Source organism: Mytilus californianus, unplaced genomic scaffold (assembly GCF_021869535.1).
Source record: "Mytilus californianus isolate M0D057914Y unplaced genomic scaffold, xbMytCali1.0.p SCAF_9, whole genome shotgun sequence".
Classification (NCBI taxonomy): Eukaryota; Metazoa; Mollusca; class Bivalvia; order Mytilida; family Mytilidae; genus Mytilus; species Mytilus californianus.
In genome coordinates, this window is record NW_026262745.1 from 93,519,243 (window position 1) to 93,540,777 (window position 21,535).

General features: G+C 32.1%; 2 protein-coding genes across 4 annotated transcripts in view; both read right to left on the minus strand.

Moving 5' to 3' along the window:
• Positions 1-1,150: 1,150 nt before the first annotated feature.
• On the minus strand, positions 1,151-6,942 carry LOC127714361 (E3 ubiquitin-protein ligase TRIM9-like). 2 transcript variants are annotated; one of them, XM_052220426.1, is made up of 4 exons: positions 6,100-6,942; positions 4,589-4,636; positions 3,686-3,733; positions 1,152-1,193 (listed from the first exon to the last, which is right to left on the minus strand). In XM_052220426.1, the coding sequence occupies exons 1-4, from the start codon at positions 6,864-6,866 to the stop codon at positions 1,172-1,174; spliced, it is 885 nt and encodes a 294-aa protein (XP_052076386.1). In that variant the 5' UTR covers positions 6,867-6,942; the 3' UTR covers positions 1,152-1,171. The 2 variants fall into 2 exon arrangements, with proteins under 2 accessions (XP_052076387.1, XP_052076386.1); XM_052220427.1 differs by lacking the exon at positions 4,589-4,636 and having other exon boundaries at positions 1,151-1,193; positions 6,100-6,940.
• Positions 6,943-17,490: 10,548 nt separating this feature from the next.
• The window catches only part of LOC127714195 (chromosome-associated kinesin KIF4A-like), a 49,635-nt gene continuing 45,590 nt past the window's right edge, over positions 17,491-21,535 (minus strand). The window contains exons 25-28 of one of the 2 annotated variants that reach the window (XM_052220213.1): positions 21,162-21,314; positions 20,347-20,367; positions 19,353-19,529; positions 17,491-18,145 (exon numbers count right to left, since the gene is read on the minus strand). In XM_052220213.1, the coding sequence (XP_052076173.1) occupies positions 17,936-18,145; positions 19,353-19,529; positions 20,347-20,367; positions 21,162-21,314 (561 nt within the window). In that variant the 3' untranslated portion in view covers positions 17,491-17,935. Of the gene's footprint in view, positions 18,146-19,352; positions 19,530-20,346; positions 20,368-21,161; positions 21,315-21,535 lie in introns of those variants that run through there. The other variant, XM_052220214.1, reaches the window with a different exon arrangement.

Consider the following 21,535-nt stretch of genomic DNA (forward strand, 5'->3'; position numbering starts at 1 on the left):
TAAAGTTTACGTATCCAGTGTAAAATTGGAAGATTTTTGTCATCCTTTTAATGTTAGTTCCAAAGAAGAGAAGGACGGATTTGTGATATTCCTAAATCTCTTCTTTCGTGAATGATGTAGGGGTACATGTATATGTGGGATTCCCAATGTTGGTGTGATATCCAAATTCCTAATAATGGCTTTGCATACAAAACAATATTGTTGGATGATTTGTCTGCTGCAACAACAACATATTTGTCGGTAAGGAATGATCATGCATCCAGAACCTTGGGTTTCTTAAAAGCGTCATAAACCCGTAACCTCATTGTACATTGTAAACTTAATCTATACAGATAATCAAAGTGTTCAGTTTTGGCTCACCTGGCTGCGTTTTACCCATTTTTTGACATAGTCCTTAACTGCATTAATCAGTTACCTGAAGTTGTTTTTCAAGTTGATTGGTTGCGGAATTCAATAGTATGGACCCTTGGCTAACAACTCTTTACATTGTTTATCATTTATGATACCATGATCTCCAGTAATAACATGACCAACAGGGTTATATATGTATTTGGACGAGGCACAAGAGCAATTTAGGAAGTTTGTTATTAAATGTAACTCGGTTGATTGTACAATTATTGCAACGCTTTTACGTTAGATATTTGCTTATTTGTGATGTAACGTTTAGCCTTGAAACTTTGACATTTAATTTACTGTATGTATACATGGTATACTTTATATCTATATATCAATATGATATCAGTACTTACAAAGGTTCTTTCCTAAAAAAAAACCAGAACAACATTGAATAATAAGAGAGACTGCACATTATCATTAAATATTGAAAAACGAGGAGTAAAAATATATATATAAGTTATATTATTTGCCATAAACCTATATTAACTATAAAATAAGTTAAATCGATATTGTATTAGATGATACAGTAGTTTGTTTGAACCATTTTTTGTGAACTATGATCTATCCTATGACTCCTTTAACTCACAAGTCTTATTTGTTAGGAATGTAAGATAGAATGAATATATTTATGTTATGTCAGATACTCAAATATAATATTATGTACCGTTGTTAATAATGTTATCGTGTCCAAATGAATATACTACACATCAGTATCCATGCAATAAGAAGATTTATTCAGTAAATGTATTTCTTTAAATTATATAAATATGGGTACTTACTCAGAAATTATTTCTGTCCTGAAATTTAGATCAATTAAAGTTAACATTTTTTTTAAATCAATACACATAAAAAGGAATGTAAGACAATATAATAGACAAACCTATTTCCTGTTTTATATAATTATGGTCAATTGCAATTATGCTAAGCGGTGTAATTGTACCATTTGCTGTGTCCATAACAAGTTCCGTGTAAAAGTGTTAAACTACAAAACATTAGGATATTACATTCTTCTCCTCGGAAAATGAATAAATATCTCTAAGTTTTCTCCTCGTGTAAAGCTCTGGTCCTTGTGCGGTTTTGGCTATACGTTTTGTCTGTTTTGGTTTTATCAGTTCTTTAATTTTTTAATAAATTTTTGTTTTTAGAATATTTTGGCCGCGAACATCAATGAAGAGACATTTATTGTCAAAATCCGCTAGTATGGCAGTAAAATTAGTACCGTTTATGTTATTATACAAGTTTTAAATCTCACATCAAATTTAGAATAAAAAAATATACTTTTAGCCCATGTGGAAACATCAAAAACAACTTTGTAATCAATAACAAATAATGGAACATGAAACAAACTATGATATCCTTTGAGTCTACACAAAAACACGTTTTAATGCACACATTTCAAAGTTTAATTCATGTGTAGAAAAATCAGGTTCTAAAACATTGTAGTGAGACGAGATGTATCGCCAAAGTTAGAAAAGCAAGCGTCAACCATCATTTAAAATAAGGAAATGTGGTTTAATTCTTGTCTTTCATTTTTGCTTATGTGCTTTGTCTATATGCCATTTTGTTTTTCTCTGTTCACATAGTTTTGTGCTTTTATAGTGTTTGAGATTGAATCACAATGTTGACTGCTATACCCACATTGTTGATTTTTTTCACTTATTATGTATGTTTGTTTTGCTTACACATTGTTGTCAATATAAGGAATTGCATTCGACTGTCATACAAGTGAAAGGTTTAACTAGCTTTAAAACCGGGTTTAATCCATCATTTTCTACAGAAGGAAATACATGTACCATGTCAGGAATATGACAGTTGTTTTCCTTTTATTTTATGCGTTTGAGCTCTTGATTTTGTCATTTGGTAAGGGACTTTCCATTCTGAATTTTCCTTTGAGTTCGGTATTTTTGTTTTATTACTTTTGATTGCTAATGAAACAACTATCCCTCATAGTTTAAATTAGGAAGATAAAACCCCCTTGTCGTTCAATTATTCTGATTTAAGCCTTTAAACGTTTATATTAATATTTGTGTACTTATTGTCATAAAACAAAATAGAAGCAAACACATTGGACAATAAAAAAGGTCAAAGGGAATATAATGGGTTAAGAAAACTTAAACGGCAACCAAACAACACCAATAACCAACAGGTATCTAGATCCTAATATGTGTTCGTCCTTCAAATTAAGAAGCAGTAGTTTACCGATGCCAAAATCCCTTTAATCGATTAGGACGACAAACCAAAGTAACAAAAAGGTAATCACATTACCTCCATAATGAAGCGTACACTTAGTACCTGTCTCCTGCTATCCTGCATCACCCGCCATGCGAGTCCACACTCAGTAAATATGTCACAATCGGTAAAATTACAGTTTAGACGACTATTCTGGTATCCAAGGATCTAAGACTGCGATAACATGGCGCTATTGAATTGAGACACAGACATATCGAATCAGTCAACCCATTCGTGGTGGTGATTGTAAACTTCTGCAGTGTAGATTTTATAACACAGTTTGTACAGTTTATTGTGTAAAGAAGACGCCCCAGCTAATGAAGGCCTCAAAAAGAGTAAATACACGAGCGTATCAATTGATATATGTCAACGCCATACGATGCGGCAGACAAGTATCGAATTATAAAATGACAAGCTCTTAGTAGTCCCGAGGTTTGAATAAGTTGAAGAAACTACTAGTATCAATAGGAACCCAAAATTGTTAAAAAAACAATGGAATAACAATCTGAAATAATACAACCACTGACTTTGTTCCTGACTTATAGTATGTTTTATATCCCTAATATTAGAGGTTACATATTCACTTAAACAGTGTTCGAAATATTAGATAAGTCTGATATTATCACAACAATACTGTCAAAAGTTAAAAAAAAGAAGTTTCATACACTCTTGATTTATAAATTCACTTATTTCGTCCACCTAATCATGGTGGAAAAGTTTTTGACCCAAGAACAGTCCGAATACATAAGTACATAATACGTATTTCCTTGTATATTACATCAACTAAAATGTGTAAATATTAGAGTCAGACGATAAATCTACTGCCTAAGAATGAGACGTTGTTTTACGAAAGTTGAATCAATGTGTCTGTAATTGACAATGAAGGTCATGCATTGATACTCATCACTTCTTTAACATAAAAACAAATTTTGTTTGAAGCAAATACTTGCTATGTGGTTAACCTTTATCTGTTTTTCAAATTTGAATTTCTTATTTAATGATTAACACAACTTGGTTTTATATACTCGTCCCACAGAAAACTACATAACATAACACTTACCTGCATTGGGCGCATCTGTATCTGTATTGTTTAGCTGTTGTTGTAACTCTATAAAATATCATATTACAAGATTTAAATATTTCAAGGGAGATGTCTAACTTTTATAGCATCAGTTCAAATAACATTTTAACGTAACTTTTTGATTGATTATTCATCTTTAACTTTACTCGGACATTTTACCCTCATGTCAATTTTTTTCACCACAATTGACTAATCTTTCAAGAAAGCCATTTGATGTCTTCAAGCTCTTTCCTGGACAAAGTTTTATCATGAATACTCAATAGCATAATATGTAGGACAGCCACACTGAACGGTATTTATATATACATAAAAGAAGATGTGGTATGATTGCCAATGAGACAACTCTCCACAAGAGACCAAATGACACAGAAATTAACAACATATATTTACATTGTTTATGTATGTCGTGCAACGCATCAGTCCAGTCAATCAAAAGTAAACCATCTATATATTTCAAACCAACTTCGCCTAAATTAGTTGGAACAGTTGATAACGATCAAAAAGAAAACTTATTCATAATTCAATATATTTCACGGTTATGCCAAACCACTGACTAGTTTCAAGGGTATGTCATATAATAATGTCATGTCTACTAGAGAGAAAAAGTCTTCACCATTTGCGTAACTTTGTATACTTTATGCGCGTTTTGATTATATTATACTCATCAGGTCCAATGGAATATAGACCAATTGGACCAACACAAATTACGGAGATGAAGAATAGTACAATTTATCATAAGTTGCGTTAAATTTGACTAAGGAAGACAAACTAAGTGTTTCGATTGATTTTGTCATTGTAGGAAAAGTCAGTTCACATAAGATTTGAACATAGCAATGAGAACAATATAAACAAATGTGTTTTATGTCTATTATAAATACAAACCGGACGTTCTTCCTAGGTTTTAGGTTTGCTTCTATTTTGACATTTTCTCTCAAATAAATAAATTATCTTGTCAAAAAAGTTTCCAAATTTGTATTAAAAGTACTATTTGAAATAGCGGGAACCTTCTCAGTGGTTGTTTTTAGGTATGTCCTGCTGAGTTTTGTTGTCTTATAACGGATATGATAGTATTTTGGTAGTAATTGTAATATTAAGCTTGAACAGCCCTTGGATGGTGTAAACTTCCTAAAAAAAGGCGTATGGTGTAATGGTGTATGGCATATAGTGCAATGGTAGAAGGTGTATGGTGCTATGGTGTATGGTGCTATGGTGTATGATGTAAGGGGAATGGTGTAATGGTGTTACGTGAGATCGGGAATGATATGAATGAATGGTGTACGACATTTAAAACTATGCAAAATATTGATAAGAACTGATTTTTAATTGTATACATTAATTTACAATATTGTGATCAAAATTCGTTTTTCAAAATAAATAAATAATTTTGTAGTCGCACGCTTTCTTTTTAAATAAAATTGCATTATGGTGTAATGTGTAAGGTGTATGGTGCAAAGGTGTAACGTGTATGTTGTAATGGCACAGGGTGTATGGTGTAATGGTGTATGGTGTTAGTGGGAAGTTTACACCATCCAAGGACTGTACTAACACTTATAATTTATATAATCATTAGCTCAGATGAGTTTTTTTTATGTTTTAACAATATTTTAGTGTACATGTATTTCAGAAGATTTGATCAAATTATAGAGACCTATGTATGCATGATTAAACACTTCAATTTTGTAAATGTTTAATATTAATAAGGACAATATTAACTAAAGCAAATCTTTTATTGGAAGTATTTGAAATTTTATCTGTCAGATAAAAATTAATTCATTTGTGATAATGTTGTCTATTTTTGTTCCTTTTTTTTTGTAGTAACGTCCTGGATCCTACCAGAAATTTAGAACAATCCATAATCATTCTAGTACAAATCTGAATATCCAATTTCTGTCAGTAGATATTGGAATTCTGATTTGTACTGGATTTTAATTAGATACCACATCTTCATATATCTAAGTATAACATAGTTCTAATTTGTACTGTAAACATACACTGTTTTCTGCTCTTCTGGACGGATTGTTGTGTCCTTGACACATTTCCCAATTTCCATTCTCAATTTTATATACCGTTGGTTCTATACAGTAAACGTATAAATGAACTAACTGTACAACTATTGATAATGCTGATAGTGTTTATCAACACTTCAATATTGAGAATATAACTAGGCATTGCATTACTACAAGTTTTATTTAATCTGGAAACTTGATAATCTGATATATAAATATAGAATATAATTTGAAAAAAAAGATCCGGAAGATGCCATTCTTATTCAACCCTTTATAGTCGAAGAGAAATTGACAAACCCCAGGGCAAAAAAAACCCGAAATAACACATAAAACCAATAACAGTTTTCAAAACACTTCATAGAAATCAATAACTAAGAACTAACTTACCTAAATGTTAATTCCCCAAACAGTTTCTCTATTTCACTTTCTTCTGCCTTCTTTTTATCATATTTGATGGATGGCATAATTGGAACCTTCGTTTCTTCGATTTGATCGATTTGTGACTTTATTTGTTTTAGTTTTTGTAATATTTTCGTGGTATCTTTTATCCCCTGTGTATCTTGATAGAACTTTTGCTGCTCTTTTGCGTTATCCAAAGCTATTTTGATCTCTTCGCCAAACGACTGTAAGGTTTGAACATTCTTTGTGTCTTTCTCTTTCACCGTATTAATAAGACCTTCAACTTTCTTATCAATCATTTCTTTTAATCCTTTGCCTTCTTCTCTTATAGCCTGGATAACTTCTTTAACATCAGCTTGATATGCATGGGTACCTTGATCAATCTCTGCTATTTTTGACTGAAGCTTTCTAATCTTCGTTTCGATGTCAGTTTTTCCCTCAGCGTTGATACCTTCCAATGATTCCTTGATCTCCGATAGATCATGTTTTCTGTGATTTTTAATAGCACATATCTTACAGACTGGTGTATCACATTCTATGCAATAATATATAAAGTTTTCATCATGTTCTTTACAGTATAGTTTGACTTCCGGGATGATATTTGGGCCACTTAAAAATGTGTGATTCTTGCTCATCTTTGTCCGTAAATGCGATATTTTACATCCATCACAAAACAGCTGGTCACATTGTTCACAGTAGTTATGCCCAGGACTTGATACACATATTTCGCACGTTTTAGAAGCAGCCTGTGCCATTCTGGTTGTTTATAATGTTGGTTGTTAAGTGTATTCCAGGTAGATGTGTAACAGTAAATTATAAATAGATGAACAATACCGAAATGACATCAAAATTACGAATCAAATTAAAAGCATATAACCAATACTTACGTTATTTTTATGTTTCTTATAATTTATATTATTTGCATTAGTATTAGAATTAATATTAACGATTATAATTATTTATATTATTAATAACATATGCTACATGATGCTAGTCTTTAATTTATATATTTCATAGTGTTATCTGAATATTCATTTATTGTTTTCATTAATATTTTTTTATTTGAATGGCATATAATTCCTTTTTAATAAGATATTTGTTTTCAACATTTAGAATTAAAAAAAAACATGCCAAGCGGAAAATGAAAAATTGCAAGTCAAATTAAAACATGTTAAAAAATCGCGAAAAGACAAACGGCTTAGCAACACGAATTTAGAACCATAAAATATAAATATATTTTATTTTTGCTAGTCTATTCTGAATAATAAAACAAAAATTGATGCATTAAAAAATATTCTGAATGAGAAATAAACTCTTTAGATCATGCTTCTTTGGTTTATTTGAGATATGTAGGCTTAATGTGAAAATGCAACAATTATGGTAAATAAAGGCAACAGTAGTATACCGGTGTTTAAAAGTCATAAATCGATTGAGAGAAAACAAATCCGGGTTACAAACCAAAACCGAGGGAAACACATCAACAATAAGAGGAAAACAAATGAACAACAGGAACACCGAAGTGTAAAAGCGGGCAATTTAGCTTTGTAACCGACCGATCACAATAGATCAACCAAAGAACATCTTCCCTTGACTCCATTTATATCTTCAGCTTTATAACCTGTCGTTTGTTTTTTTGCGACCATAGGTTTTTTTTACTTAACTCAACTTCAACCTTTTCCATACAATTTGTGATGTAAGAATATTACTTGAATGAAAAGGGTATATCATCAAAAACTAAATAAATAAAGAACAGTCAGTAAGTTTTTTTTTCGTCCCAATTTTGCCAGTGAGTGCTTAAGTCCTTTCTGTGTTGTGTATACATGTTTGAGCATCAAAAACTGTTTAATTAGAATAAAACCCAAATCCCCTCTCTATTATATGAAATAAAGAATAAGAGATGTAGTATGGTTGTCAATCTATCTATCAGAGACCAAATGACGTTGATGTAATATGTTAAGTCACCTACTTATTTTGTTGGTGAAGGTTACATTCTTCCTCTTAAAAAGAACTGAGTGGCACATAATAGGTTATATTTGTCAACATAAAAACTATATTTACTAAACAAGGAATATATAATGCAAAGTTTTTAAATGGATTTTTCAGTACAAACAAATCGTCGATGTTTCTTTGATGACTTAGTTTACACAACACAGGTTTCTGAAAAGACCTTCATCGGGTATGATTGAGAGTTTTGAACGCCCAAAAATATAAACTTTTAGAGTAAAAATGGAAAAATGACTAATATAGATGCTGGAACATGACCAATTAATATAAAGTTAAAGTAAAAAAGATCTAACTGGTCATCGACAGTATAACATTTCCTTGTAGTTTTGTGAAGGATAAGAGGCTACTTGAAATGCAGTTTGGTGAGGATTTATTAAGCTATATCAAATTGTTAGGGGTGGACAGGAGGGTCCCTGATTCTCACTTACCTTCCCCCTTCTTCCACATCCCTCACTTAACTTACAGACGAAAATCGGTCAAATTTCTTTTTCTAGAATACCCCCATGTACTCCCGCTCTTCCCCCAGTTTACCGTTCACATGTTCCCTTAACCCTGTCCACCCCCTCAATTGACGTTTATTTGATCATAGTAGATGTTTGAAAAATTGTATACCCTTATAAATATCAGAAATGTGAAACAGGAAGACACTTGGAGTTCGGTTATTTTGTTTTAATTTTTTTTAACATTCAACATGCTACTCGTTTCATCCAAAAAACAAATATTTCTTAAATTTGCCGATAAACAAGTTAAGGTTTCATACCGCCAAACAAAGTTGACCATAGAAAGTTTTAGCAATATATTCTATTTTTGTCCTTATATGGTCATCTAGCTCATCGAATATTTATCTTCAGCTTTCATGCATTTTTTTGGTTTTGGGCGTTCCGCTTTGGCATCAATATTTATAATTTTCGTTTTTCTCAACGTAACTCTAGATGGTAACATAAACAACAAATTCTTCAAATATGTTAAATTTGTTTTGTTTTTTTTCTCAATCGATTTATGAACTTCGACTAGCGGTATACTACTGTTGCCTTTATTTTGCATGTCTTACTTCCACACTGGCGTAGGAGCCCAGGGCTAAGGGGGCAATTCATTTATTGACCCCAAAAAATAATTTATACAATTAAAAAAAAGAAAATGATAGGGCACTGTTTAACTACTAGACTATTAAGACTGGAGAAGGTTTTTTTTATTTTTGTTCGTCACTTTCAGAAGTTTGCCTCCCCCTTTTCAGACTACTCCTATGCCACTGTTCCTTATTGAAGATGGCTTTTTTTTATCTCATCTCTGATCAGGCGAAGTTAACTAACTTAACACAACCCTTTGTTTTATAAATTGTGCAACTTTTAACAATTAAGTTTTACAAAACACCACGCAATTAAAATTCGTATATAAATAGAAATATCCGAGGTGTAGGGATAGTTTAATAATTAGGACAACAGGTGAAATTACCTACTTCGAGTAAGAATTAAAACCAACCTGATTTTTTAAATACTAGACTACATATTCACAAATAAACTAAACTTATCCAAACAATAGCTCTTATTGTTTTTACATTAATCTGCAGGGTGTATCAATATACAAATAAGTGACACATTGTCGAAGATACTGCTTTATTAGTCTATCTGATCCAAATTTTAGAATATTTAAAAGGAATAAAAATTATATGTGTCGTGTAGTTCCCACTACTATCAATCTAGCAAATGTCTTGCTTCAAAGTCATAGATAAGATAAACTGTTAACACAGAGATATGTCTCGCCTATTTGTTATTTTGATAATGCAAATGTTGAAATTAAAATAACAATACTTTAACATGTAAGTTATGCAAATATTAAAAGTCAATGAACTATGACTAAAGGTACAGGGCTACACAATCTCCATGGAAATGAGATGTGCAATGTTAATACAACTGCATACCAAATACCATTGACTTTTCATAGGTCATTCCCTTTAAAGAAACCAAAACACAAACATTAACTTGTAAACTAAGCAAAATTTTCAAAGTAAATAGACCATGACTGAAGGGGCGGGGCCAAATAATCTCCATGGAAATGAGATATGCCAATGCTTAAACAACTGCATACCAAATATCATTTACCTACCACTAGTGGTTCCCCATAAACTGATCTAATCACAAACTAATACATGAAAACTAAGCTAAGTTTCAAAGTCAATAAACCATGACTGAGGGGGCGGGGCCAAATAATCTCCATGGTAATGAGATGTGCCAATGCTAATTCAACTGCATACCAAATATCATTGACCAACCACTAGTGATTCACCATAAACTAGACCTAATCACAAACTAATACATTGTTGACACCAACGCCGGAAACAGCATACCTATGTCTCGCTTTTTGACTCCGTCAAGGCGAGACAAAGACTGGTAACAAAATCAGAACAAAAATTACATTACACAAAAGCTAACATTAAAAGTAAGACTATTAATTTTTGAGCTAGTGTACTGTAAAGATACTAATAAACATGGGAGTGATACAATGAAATAGCATATCTACTTGTTGCCTTCTGACTAACCCTGTGCTTGATTTCTCATCTTAAAACAAATTTTTGCCTTGCAACAAAAACATTCAGGAAATAGACTGTTGTGTCAAATCCTATTTCTGCTGGCTTATTCTGTCAACTGTGTAATAAGATTGACAAAAGATTGAGTTAAAAAAAGATCAGAACATGGGAAGTTACTATTAAAGTTCAATCATGCCTTTCTGAATTGCAAGATTTATTGTGTAAATCCAGATAATAGGGGGAAACATGTCATACTTCTGAATAATTTGTAGATATGCTGCTATGTCTTTTTTTATCATGCCAAAGCCTGTACGTATCTTGGGCATATAGTGATACTGTCATTCTGTCATTCAGAAAACAAGCAGTTGTCCAGCCTGTTTCATCATGTCTGCAGAAAGTGATCAGATTTATGTGACTATAATGGGTCATATGTGAAGGCTGACCCTCATCTCTATTAAAGAAGAAAAGTATGAAAGATATTTAAGAATATCTGGAGACATGGTTAGCTGAAGGGCAATCATTAATAGGTTAAGATACAGATTCAATAAATTTTATTGATAAACTATGGTAAAATTACTTTGCTACCTTAGTGTTGTTAACCTTAATTTTTTACATGTTATTTAAAAACATAATGAACATATTTTAAAATAATCTAAGTCATAAAAGTGAAAAATTTTGACTGATTTCATTTTGCCAAAAAACTTAGCAAAGGTCAATACTCAACCATATAAATATATTTATTGCACAGTAAAAAGAAATTCAAAATGTACCTCCATAACAAGACAATGGCCTGTTTCATTTACTGTGGATTCATTCATTTTCCTAGATACCAATTTATGTGGATTCATGGAATACTGGTTTTTTTCGTTTCTATCTAATTTCATTGTTTTGCCAAAGTATACATACAAACCTATAGAAATTGAGCACTTCGTTGGACATTTAAATTGCCATTTACACATACCCACAATATCCACGAAAATTGGTATCCAAGGAATAATGAACACATTTACACAGCATTATGATACAATAGGCTCTCAAGAGCCTGAATCGCTCACCTGTAACTTTTTGCTGAAAATCTTTCATCAATGATTATTTTTGCTTTTCAATATTTATTAATGAGTGGCTTAAAAATGCTATTTAAATGTTCTTTGTATCTGTCATATTTTTTTCAAAGCAAACAAATGCATTTTACCCCTATGTTCCATTATAGCCATAGAGGCTATGTTTCTTGAAATGCAAGGAAATAAAATACAAAATTATACTAGAGACTCTGAAACTCATTCAACCCAAGATTGGCTCAAAATAATTCAGCAATTTCAAGCAGATTTTTTTAAAGTAAGGCAAGCAAACTAGATGAACAAAGTGTGATAAATTGTCTTTAAAGGGCAATAACTCCTTAAGAGGTCAATTGAGAATTTTGGTCATATAAAAACTTTTTTGTAGATCTTACTTCGCTGAACATTTTTTCTGTTAACAGTTTATCTTTATCTTCAATAATATTCAAGATAATCACCAAAAACTGAAAATTTCCTTAAAATGACCAATTTAGTGGCAGAAACCTAACAATGGGTTGTTCCGTTAGGCTGAAAATTTCAGGGCTGATAGATGTTGACTTATTGAACATTTTAATCCCATGTCAGATTTGCTCTAAATGCTTTAGTTTTTGAGATATAAGCCAAAAACTGCATTTGACCCCTATGTTCTATTTTTAGCCATGGCAGCCATGTTTGTTGATGGATCAAACTTCGGATACAATTTATTAACTAGATACCTTAAGGCGAAGTGTACGTAATTGCACGCCTCTAGCGGAATTCAGGATAAAAAACGTGCGTCGTTAGTTACGCGGGTTATCTCCCCTACTCCAAGAAAGGAAAAATGGGCACATGAAAGAAAAATGACTTCATGCGGTCTATCATGAATCCAAACAAGTATTCATGTGCTATCTCAAAACTTCAAAGAAATTTTTATAATGACACCAATCAGAAATCTGAGTATCCTATTGTGAGTTAGTCTGACTCTATTACCACTGTTTTTGTTTTAGACACGCAGAAGCAGGTACACAATACGACTCGTGTTTATTTCAACAGAAGGTAAAAACGCCTAAACAACAAAATTATAACCAAAATAAACAAATAAACCAGTGACAATTCTGCTTCTATTCGTATCAAATTCATTAAAATCAAACCAGAATTGACCCCACAATATTTTTTGAAAAACCATAGTTTTGAAAATGAAATTCAGTGTAGCGTAAAATTGTAGGTAACGAATAATCATATTGCATGTGAATTTGTGTGTTGAACAAGAAAGACGTTGGCATGTCCGATTTTATGCAATTGATGTTTTATATTTTATTATCTATGTTAAAAGTATAAAAGATACTAAGGGTAATCGACCACTAGTACAACATTTATAAGCCGAAGAAAAAGCCAACAGCAAAAAAAAAAACCCATCAGATTCCGTCCACAAAACATTACACACTCAAAAACTAAGAATTGAGCACTATTACTTTTATCTCAGAATAAGTAAAATCTATGTCATCCAAATCTCAGTTTTCAAGGTGCAGAAAATAAACAGGTGTTTTCTATTCCGTCCGCAATTTTTGGGGAAAGTAAAATCTAAATTTAGAACCATGGTTGAAACTGAAACTACACATGTATGATAAAAATAGAACGTGTTATTTTTTCTATATCAAATTCCAATTTCGAAGGGATAGCGAAATTTGTTTTCTTTTGTTGTGGTTTTGTTTATCATTCAGCAGTAGTATAAGGTAGGGGAAGAAGGGGGAGGGGGTGAAGAAAATAGGGTCTATAATGTCGGGGCTTTTTATAACCGACCATACGGTATGGATTTTTCTCATTGTTGAAGGCCGTATGGTTGCCTATAATAATTACATCCACATGATTTAAGGTAGCTGGGGTGTCTAAATATTGGACGATAGATTTTTCTTCAACTTCTGTAAAAGACTTCGGGGTCAATGTAATTTCAAATTTCAATACAAAAACTGGGGATCACGGACCTTGTTTTTTGTAATAACACATTGAAATTAACGAAATTTGGGTTATTTTATATTGTTAATATAGAGGAAACTTAAGTTTTCCTTATTGCGGAAACATTAAACGATAGAATTGGCTAAAATTTGATGAGAGAATTGCTTTTCATTAATAACTCCGAAATATCAAATAAAAATAGGGGCTCACGGGCCTTATTTTCTTGAAAAAATCCCCAAAAATTTTAAATATACTTTACGACACTTAATGTTTTGATAGTTCAATCTTTAAATTTCAAGTTTAAGGTATTTTGTTGTATATTAAATGATACTTGGTAAAATATTTTTAAAACAAAAAAGTATTTTTGCAACATGATCAGAACGGACGCTCAGAAAAAGACACCCGGTCTACCATAAACTGTGGCAGATAGTTGTCTAATTTGCAATCATACCACATCTCCTTATTTTCATATTATATTAAGAAACTGCAATTCATTTGCATTATATACAGGAACAATTTGTATGGCACTACACTAGGTAGACTCGTATAGCATCGCCCTTGGTACATTCTTATAGCATTACACCAGTACATGTATAGTATTACACCAGTACATTTATAATATAACACCAGTACATTTATAGCATATCACCATGCACAAAGCTTTAGCATTACACTATACACAATGCTATAGCATTATACACAATATACACAATGTTAAGGCTAACACTGGGAATGATCTGTGCTACGGGAAGTTATATCAAAAACTCCGATCTGTTTTACTTTGCTAAAATTCATATGCGTGTTCTTCTTTTGACCTTATTACAGCCATAAAAATTCTAAAGATAATATGCAGATGCAGTTTTCTTATTTTTTGGGAGTCATGCATGTGGATATTTAACAAATAATGGTACAAGAAATTATTTCCTTTTTTACTTAAAATCTCCAGCAAACATTATATCATGCTTTGTCGTGTAGTTAAAGAAAAGGGAAAGCGATTGAGACAGGAAATTTTAAAAATAAAATTGCAGAGTTGTGTCACGTGCACGTGTGTGAACCTGACAAATAAAATATGTTTTGTGCGCAATACCTCGAATAGCGCCGGTAATGGTGAGGATGAAAAGAAGCAGCAAATTATATTCACTTTTTTAAAAAACAAACATGCAGAAATAAGATTTTAAAAAGACGTGTATACGCGATAATTATAACCGATTATTTAAATACATATAGAATCATTCTGTCAACGCTGTGTTAACCGGGACAATTTCGAACTTGATATTTGATTCATAAATATTAGAACAATACAATATAAAAATAAGAAGATGTGGTATGATTGCCAATGGGACAACTCTCCACAAGAGTCCAAATGACACAGAAATTAACAACTATAGGTCACCGTACGGCCTTCAACAATGATCAAAGCCCATAGTCAGCTATAAATACAAGCATTTCAAAAAAAGATGTGGAACCCTGTCAAATTAAGAAAAGATTGAGTTAAAGTCTATACAGTAACTTTCTTTCACTTGCAGTATATTTATTTGCCAATTTGCTTTTTTTTTTTTGGCAGCAGAAATATCCTTAAAAAATACTCAGTTTATTTCCTTATCAATTGATTACGCTTGAGCATTTGCAATAATTAGGAAAATGGGTTATAAATCATTCGTAAATATAAATCAACATGTAGACATCTTATACGTTCAGGAATTTCACATCCAATATTTTATGGTAATATTCTTTACAAAGCACAAAAATGTCGGCATTCACCTCAAAAGCTAACCAAACCTTTAAACAGACTTATTCGGAAAGGATATAGTTACGATACTGTTGTCAGGTCATTAAGGATTGCATATTTTGGTATTAATATTGATTCACTCATAGGGTCTCTGCATCGGAAATAAACACTATTATTCTAAAACCAGTTGTTGGCATGATACGGGTTATGTTCTTCTCATATATTTTATGATTGTATGATACTAAACCCCTAACGGGAGGGATTGTTCTTGATTTTCATAAGATGAAGACATAATCTATCAATCAGTTTAACTGAGCTCTGGAGCTGGCATGTCAGTAACTGCTAGTAGTCCTTTGTTAATTTATGTATCATTGTCTTTTTGTTTATTTTCTTTTGTTACCTATTCTGACATCGGACTCGGACTTCTTTTAAACTGAGTTTTACTGTGCGTATTGCTATGTGTTTCTTTATTCTACATTGTTAGAGGTATAGGGGGAGGGTTGAGATCTCACAAAACATGTTTAACCCCGCCGTATGTTTGCGCCTGTCCCAAGTCAGGAGCCTCTGGCCTTTGTTAGTCTTGTATGTTTTTTTTAATTTTAGTTCATTTATATGTTTTGGAGTTTAGTGTGACGTCCATTTTCACTGAACTAGTACACAATTTTATTTAGGGGCCAGCTGAGGACCACCTCCGGGTGCGGGATTTTCTCGCTGCGTTGAAGACCCATTGGTGGCCTTCGGCTGTTGTCTGCTCTTTGGTCGGGTTGTTGTCTCTTTGACATATTCCCCATTTCCATTCTCAATTTTATACACACTCACGATTTTGTTACGACACTACATACGGTATAATAGCGTTATAGAGTAGAAATTGTGATGACGTTACAGTAGACATCAATAACGTCGCCGAATGTTTTTATTTTTTCCGCTAAAAATCAAACTTCCACAGGATATAGCTTGAAAACTAGCACGGTTGCTAAGGACTTTCTTTGCACCAATGGGTTCGTTGTTCATTTTTGAATCGCATATCGATTTTTAAAAAAATTCTGTGGACCAACGAATTAGAAAATCTTGATAAAGCAAAAATATCAGCCGATTTTTATGATTTTCCCTATATATCCTTTGTATTTTTGGCGTATCAAGCTGTTAATTTCAACAGCTTGTATCTGAAAAACGAAAACGGTTACCCCCTTTTTTTATTTTATTGTCTGATGTATTTTTACAAGCAGAATCCACATGTAAAATTTTAAAAAATTCTGTGGAGTAGTTAATTACGTACACTTCGCCTTAAGGAACATTAAGTTAAATTTAGAAGTATTAGGCCCAGTAGTTTCAGAGGAGATTTTAAAATGTAAGCAAACATGATGAACAAATTGTGTAAAATTGTCTTTAAAGGGGAATAACTCCTTAAGGAGTCAATTGACAATTTTGTTCATATAAAAACTTTTTTGTAGATTTTACTTGCTGAACATTGCTGTTTACAGTTTACCTCTATCTTTAATAATATTCAAGATAATAACCCAAAACTGCCAAATTTCCTTAAAATTACCAATTTAGTGGCAGAAACCCAACAATGGGTTGTTCAGTTTGTCTGAAAATTTCATGGCTGATAGATCTTGACCTATTGAACAATTTAACCCTATGTCAGATTTGCTCTAAATGCTTTAGTTTTTGAGATATAAGCCAAAAACTGCACTTGACCCCTATGTTCTTTTTTTGTAGCCATGGCGGCCATGGTTGTTGATGGATCAAAACTTCGGATACAATTTATAAACAAGATACCCTAAGGAACATTCAGTTAAAGTTTATAGGTATTTGGCCCAGTAGTTTCAGAGGAGAAGATTCTTGAAATAGTTTACGTCGACAACGACAGACGACAACAAAAGACGACGACGACGACAAAAAAGTGATGGCACAAGCTCACATGGGGCCCTTCAGGCCAGGTGAGCTAAAACTGAAGAAAGCTTTTCTTATAAGCAGCTGAACCACACAAAATATACTGTGGACTCATTATTGGTCACGAGGTTCTAATTTCTGTTCAAGTCTTAGACATAGGTGAACCACAATTAAAATGTTCATCAACAATACCAATTTCCTAAGTTTCAATGCAGAATGCTTTTGATCCATAAAATTAAGTATAAAGAAAATATACTATTTTACTATAAACATTGGTGTCAATTAAATTAAAATAATATTGCACAATCTTTTTTTCAGTAGAGCTGATTTCTTCTCAGATATCAGACTGCAGCAACCAGTCATTCTTTTTTTTTTCTCTCTCATAAACATGACATAAAAGATAAATATCCTTAGTGATTATAGATAGTCTTTAGTTAACTTTTTTTAATGCCAGACAGATAACTATATGGTAATAATTAATTGTTCGTTGATTACAATAGTCATCTGAATTTCATAAACTGTTAGCGGTAACATAAATGTCTTTTCTTGTCTGTATCAGTCATTCAGTCCGGCATCCAAACCTACATTAAACTAGACAGTGCTGAATAATTGACAAAACAGCATTTTGTGAACTAAATCTACCACCAACATCTGTGTATCCATGAAGCATTGTCTATAAATTCATAACTATAGAGGTTTAAAAAAGCTGTTACTCCCAGTGAGTAGTCTCCTCTTCTTTGTGGCTCCCTCTGTGGATGAGCTTATTTCACTATTATTGTTTGTTCGAGATTTCCTTTTAGGAATCATTGGCTCAATAAATTCATTCGCACTGCTATTTTGTGACAAAATATTTTCTTTCTCCTCTAAATTGTAGGTACTGTTTAGAGTTGTTGAAATCTACAGAAGAAAATAAAAAATACTCCATTTGTATTTAGTGTAAGTTCATCTTATAATAGTGTTTTTTTTTTCTCTTTTGAAAGTTTCACATTTCTGTCATCCAAGTGCCTTTTATGGCTTACTTCATGATATGGATCCTTGCTTATTATAAACGACTGTAGGTTACCCTGTAATTGTTCATTTTTTTGGTCTTTGGACATTATGGATAGCTCTACAACTTTTTAAATTCTTATACATCCTTGGCTTTCAAATATTCGGCTTTTAGCGTTCCTGGAGAAGGTAAATTCAGAAAAGCTCTTCAGACATAGGAAATTTACAACGTGTTGTTTTCATTTTTTTTCTCATTGGCAATCATACCACTTTCTCTTTTTTTTTACAATATGAACACAGACAAAGGAGTAGATCCGGTAAGGGCAGATTTTGGCCTCAAAATTCAGGTTCATCTGATGAAAGATTTTGGACACTTTTTAAACACTTAAGTGTCTACTTCGGTCGATTCAATTAGTTTATGTGAAAGATTTGAACTGATTTAGTCATTAAAGATGCTCAAATTCAAGCTTAAATATGAAAAATTTATCAAATATGCCATAATATGTCACTTTTCAGATGGTTTTTGTGAAAAATAAAAGTGGCCGCATCCGTGTTCATTCTCAACCTTTATATATGTTATGTATTATCATCAAATACAACTTACATTTAAATAATAAGAATGAACACAAATGCGGCCATTTCCATTTCAGACGGAAACTGTCTAAAAATTAACCAAAATGCTAAAATTTCGAAGATTTCAGTAATTTAGCATGACTTAATGATGCTAGTACCTGATACATGCGCATTGTATTGTCAAAAACAGCCCATATTTATGTAACAGAAGTATTCTTCTTTCCAATAAATAGCTAAAAATTTACATTTTAACAATTTTGTAAAACTGCTATATTTTTGGGCCAAAAAGGGCCTACTCCTTTCGACTGGGCCTACTCCTTTCTAAATTGAATCTTGGTTGTTGATCGTCTGGATTAGTTGTTGATCCTGGCTGTTCTATGTTATGATATTACCCCCTTGTACTTACACTATCATCTTCTGGATTGGTTGTTGATCCTGGCTGTTCTATGTTATGATATTACCCCCTAGTACTTACACTATCATCTTCTGGATTGGTTGTTGATCCTGGCTGTTCTATGTTATGATATTACCCCCTTGTACTTACACTATCATCGTCTGGATTGGTTGTTGATCCTGGCTGTTCTATGTTCCTACACTGACTGGAACATTTACAATGGTCAGAGCACACAATGCCTTGTTTTCGACAGCCACAGATTTTCTTCAGGCAGTTTCCTTTACAGTTACATTTTGTTATAGAATTTCTTGATGGATCTTTTTTTGGCTACAAGAAAAAAAAAAAATACTGAATATTTATAGATTACGATTAAGAGTGCATTTATTTTTTTTTTGGTAGAAACCAATTTTACTGGATGAAGGAAAAATTAGGTTTTCAGGATATTTAGATTTCATTGTTTTGTCAAACTCTGCATACAAGGCTATAGAAAATTTGTACATTATTGAACATTTATATATGAATCCACTGTATATCAAATTGCATACATTTTTGTTTTTTTTCTTTACGGCTGATTTTTAGCAATTATTTAAGAAGTCAATTGGAATAAGGGCCTTATTTATCATTACTTCATGTAAAGATATACCTTATGTCCCTTTAGTTGTCCTCTAGTGTGGAAGGTCGTGGGTTAGAATTGTATTTTCCCTGATTGGAAATAATTTTATAAATAATCTTCTTTTCAAAATTTTTAGACTAAGTCTTTAATTATACTGTAAATTCAGAAATTATTGCGATGTTTTTATTATTGCGAATTATGCGACAGGTTTAAAATGGCAATAATTTAAACTCGCATTTTGAAATTTTTTATATGAATTAACAAGGATTTTTCTCAATATCGCAAAAATTTAAATCACATTTTAGTCTAAAATGACAAAATCACAATAATAAATGCATGCAATAATTTGTGAATTTACAGTACACAGTATATATTTTAAATCTTAATCTCCTAATCCTAACCTTGAATTCTAAAAATATATTTACTGATTTCATTTTAATATGAGTATGCAGGTCAGCATTTTCACTTAAGCTTTAACCTGTACAACCATACATGAAGACAGATATAGAAAATCAATAAGAATTACCTTACCTGAACTATCTTTGAACTTTGCTGAAAAGAAAAAAAAATCAGAGTTAGAATTTTACACAATTTTGCTGTTTTCCAAAAGAAAATGTCTCTGCCTACATTAGAATTATTAAATAGTGATAAATACTTATTCACTGGAAAGGGAGAGACACAATCCTAGTTTCCAAACAGATCAGTCAAACATTAAATATTTAGGTATCTTTTGCCCCTCCTTTAATTTTGTCGAAGTACTGTTAGACTGACAATATATGTAAATAGACTATTCAAGCTGGGTGGCAAATATCCATTAAATTTTCAATTACCTACATCTAACAATCAAATGCTTGAGAGTACTGAAGGGTAAAAATTTATTTCATTTTGCAATGGGAACATTTAATTGTATTACTGGTAAACTGAATGTAACACATTCAAATTGTGTAGATCTTCCTTTGTTCATAATTGTAGTTTTTTTAAACAAATAGATTCACACATCATGCACAGCTAATGTTATTTTTCAACAAAAAGTTTTCTGGACAAGTATGTTTATACACATTATTTGCATTTGTGACTTAAATATCTCAGTACAAATACTTTTATCAAATTGCTTAACATAGGCTAGATAGGATCTAAAAAATGTTAGACTCATTTCACTATATCGTTTAAGCCCTCAAAGGTATAGATTATGCCTGGAAGATATTGAGCTATCAAGCCAGTGAAATAAGGATTCCCCCTCCCCCACTCAAATTCTAGCAATCAGAAACCAATCAATTGATCTTCCCTGCGGTCTTGGACTTACACAACCACTAAGACACCCCCCCCCCCCATGTTTTTAAACTTACTTTTCGTTTATATTTTGGTGTCCTCCACCATTCCTCATCACTGTTAACATCCTCCTCCTCCTCTTCCACGCCATCCTCCTCATCACTAATAGCAGCAAAGTATTCACCCTCACTCATAAACGACTCATCTTTTTCCACAGTTTTCCTCTTGGCCTGTAAAGTCAATAATATTAATTGTCATTTATAGCAGCCCAATTTTATTTTAGATTTAATCATAAATGTGTACAATTTGAACTCGCTTCTATTTGTGCAGACCAAATTTCAAGGATTGAGGAAAAATAGAATTTTTCATGGATATTTGATTCGTAATTTTGCTATACCAACAAAATCCTTGAAAACTGGTATCCCATGAATAAGATTGAAGACTTAGAGCA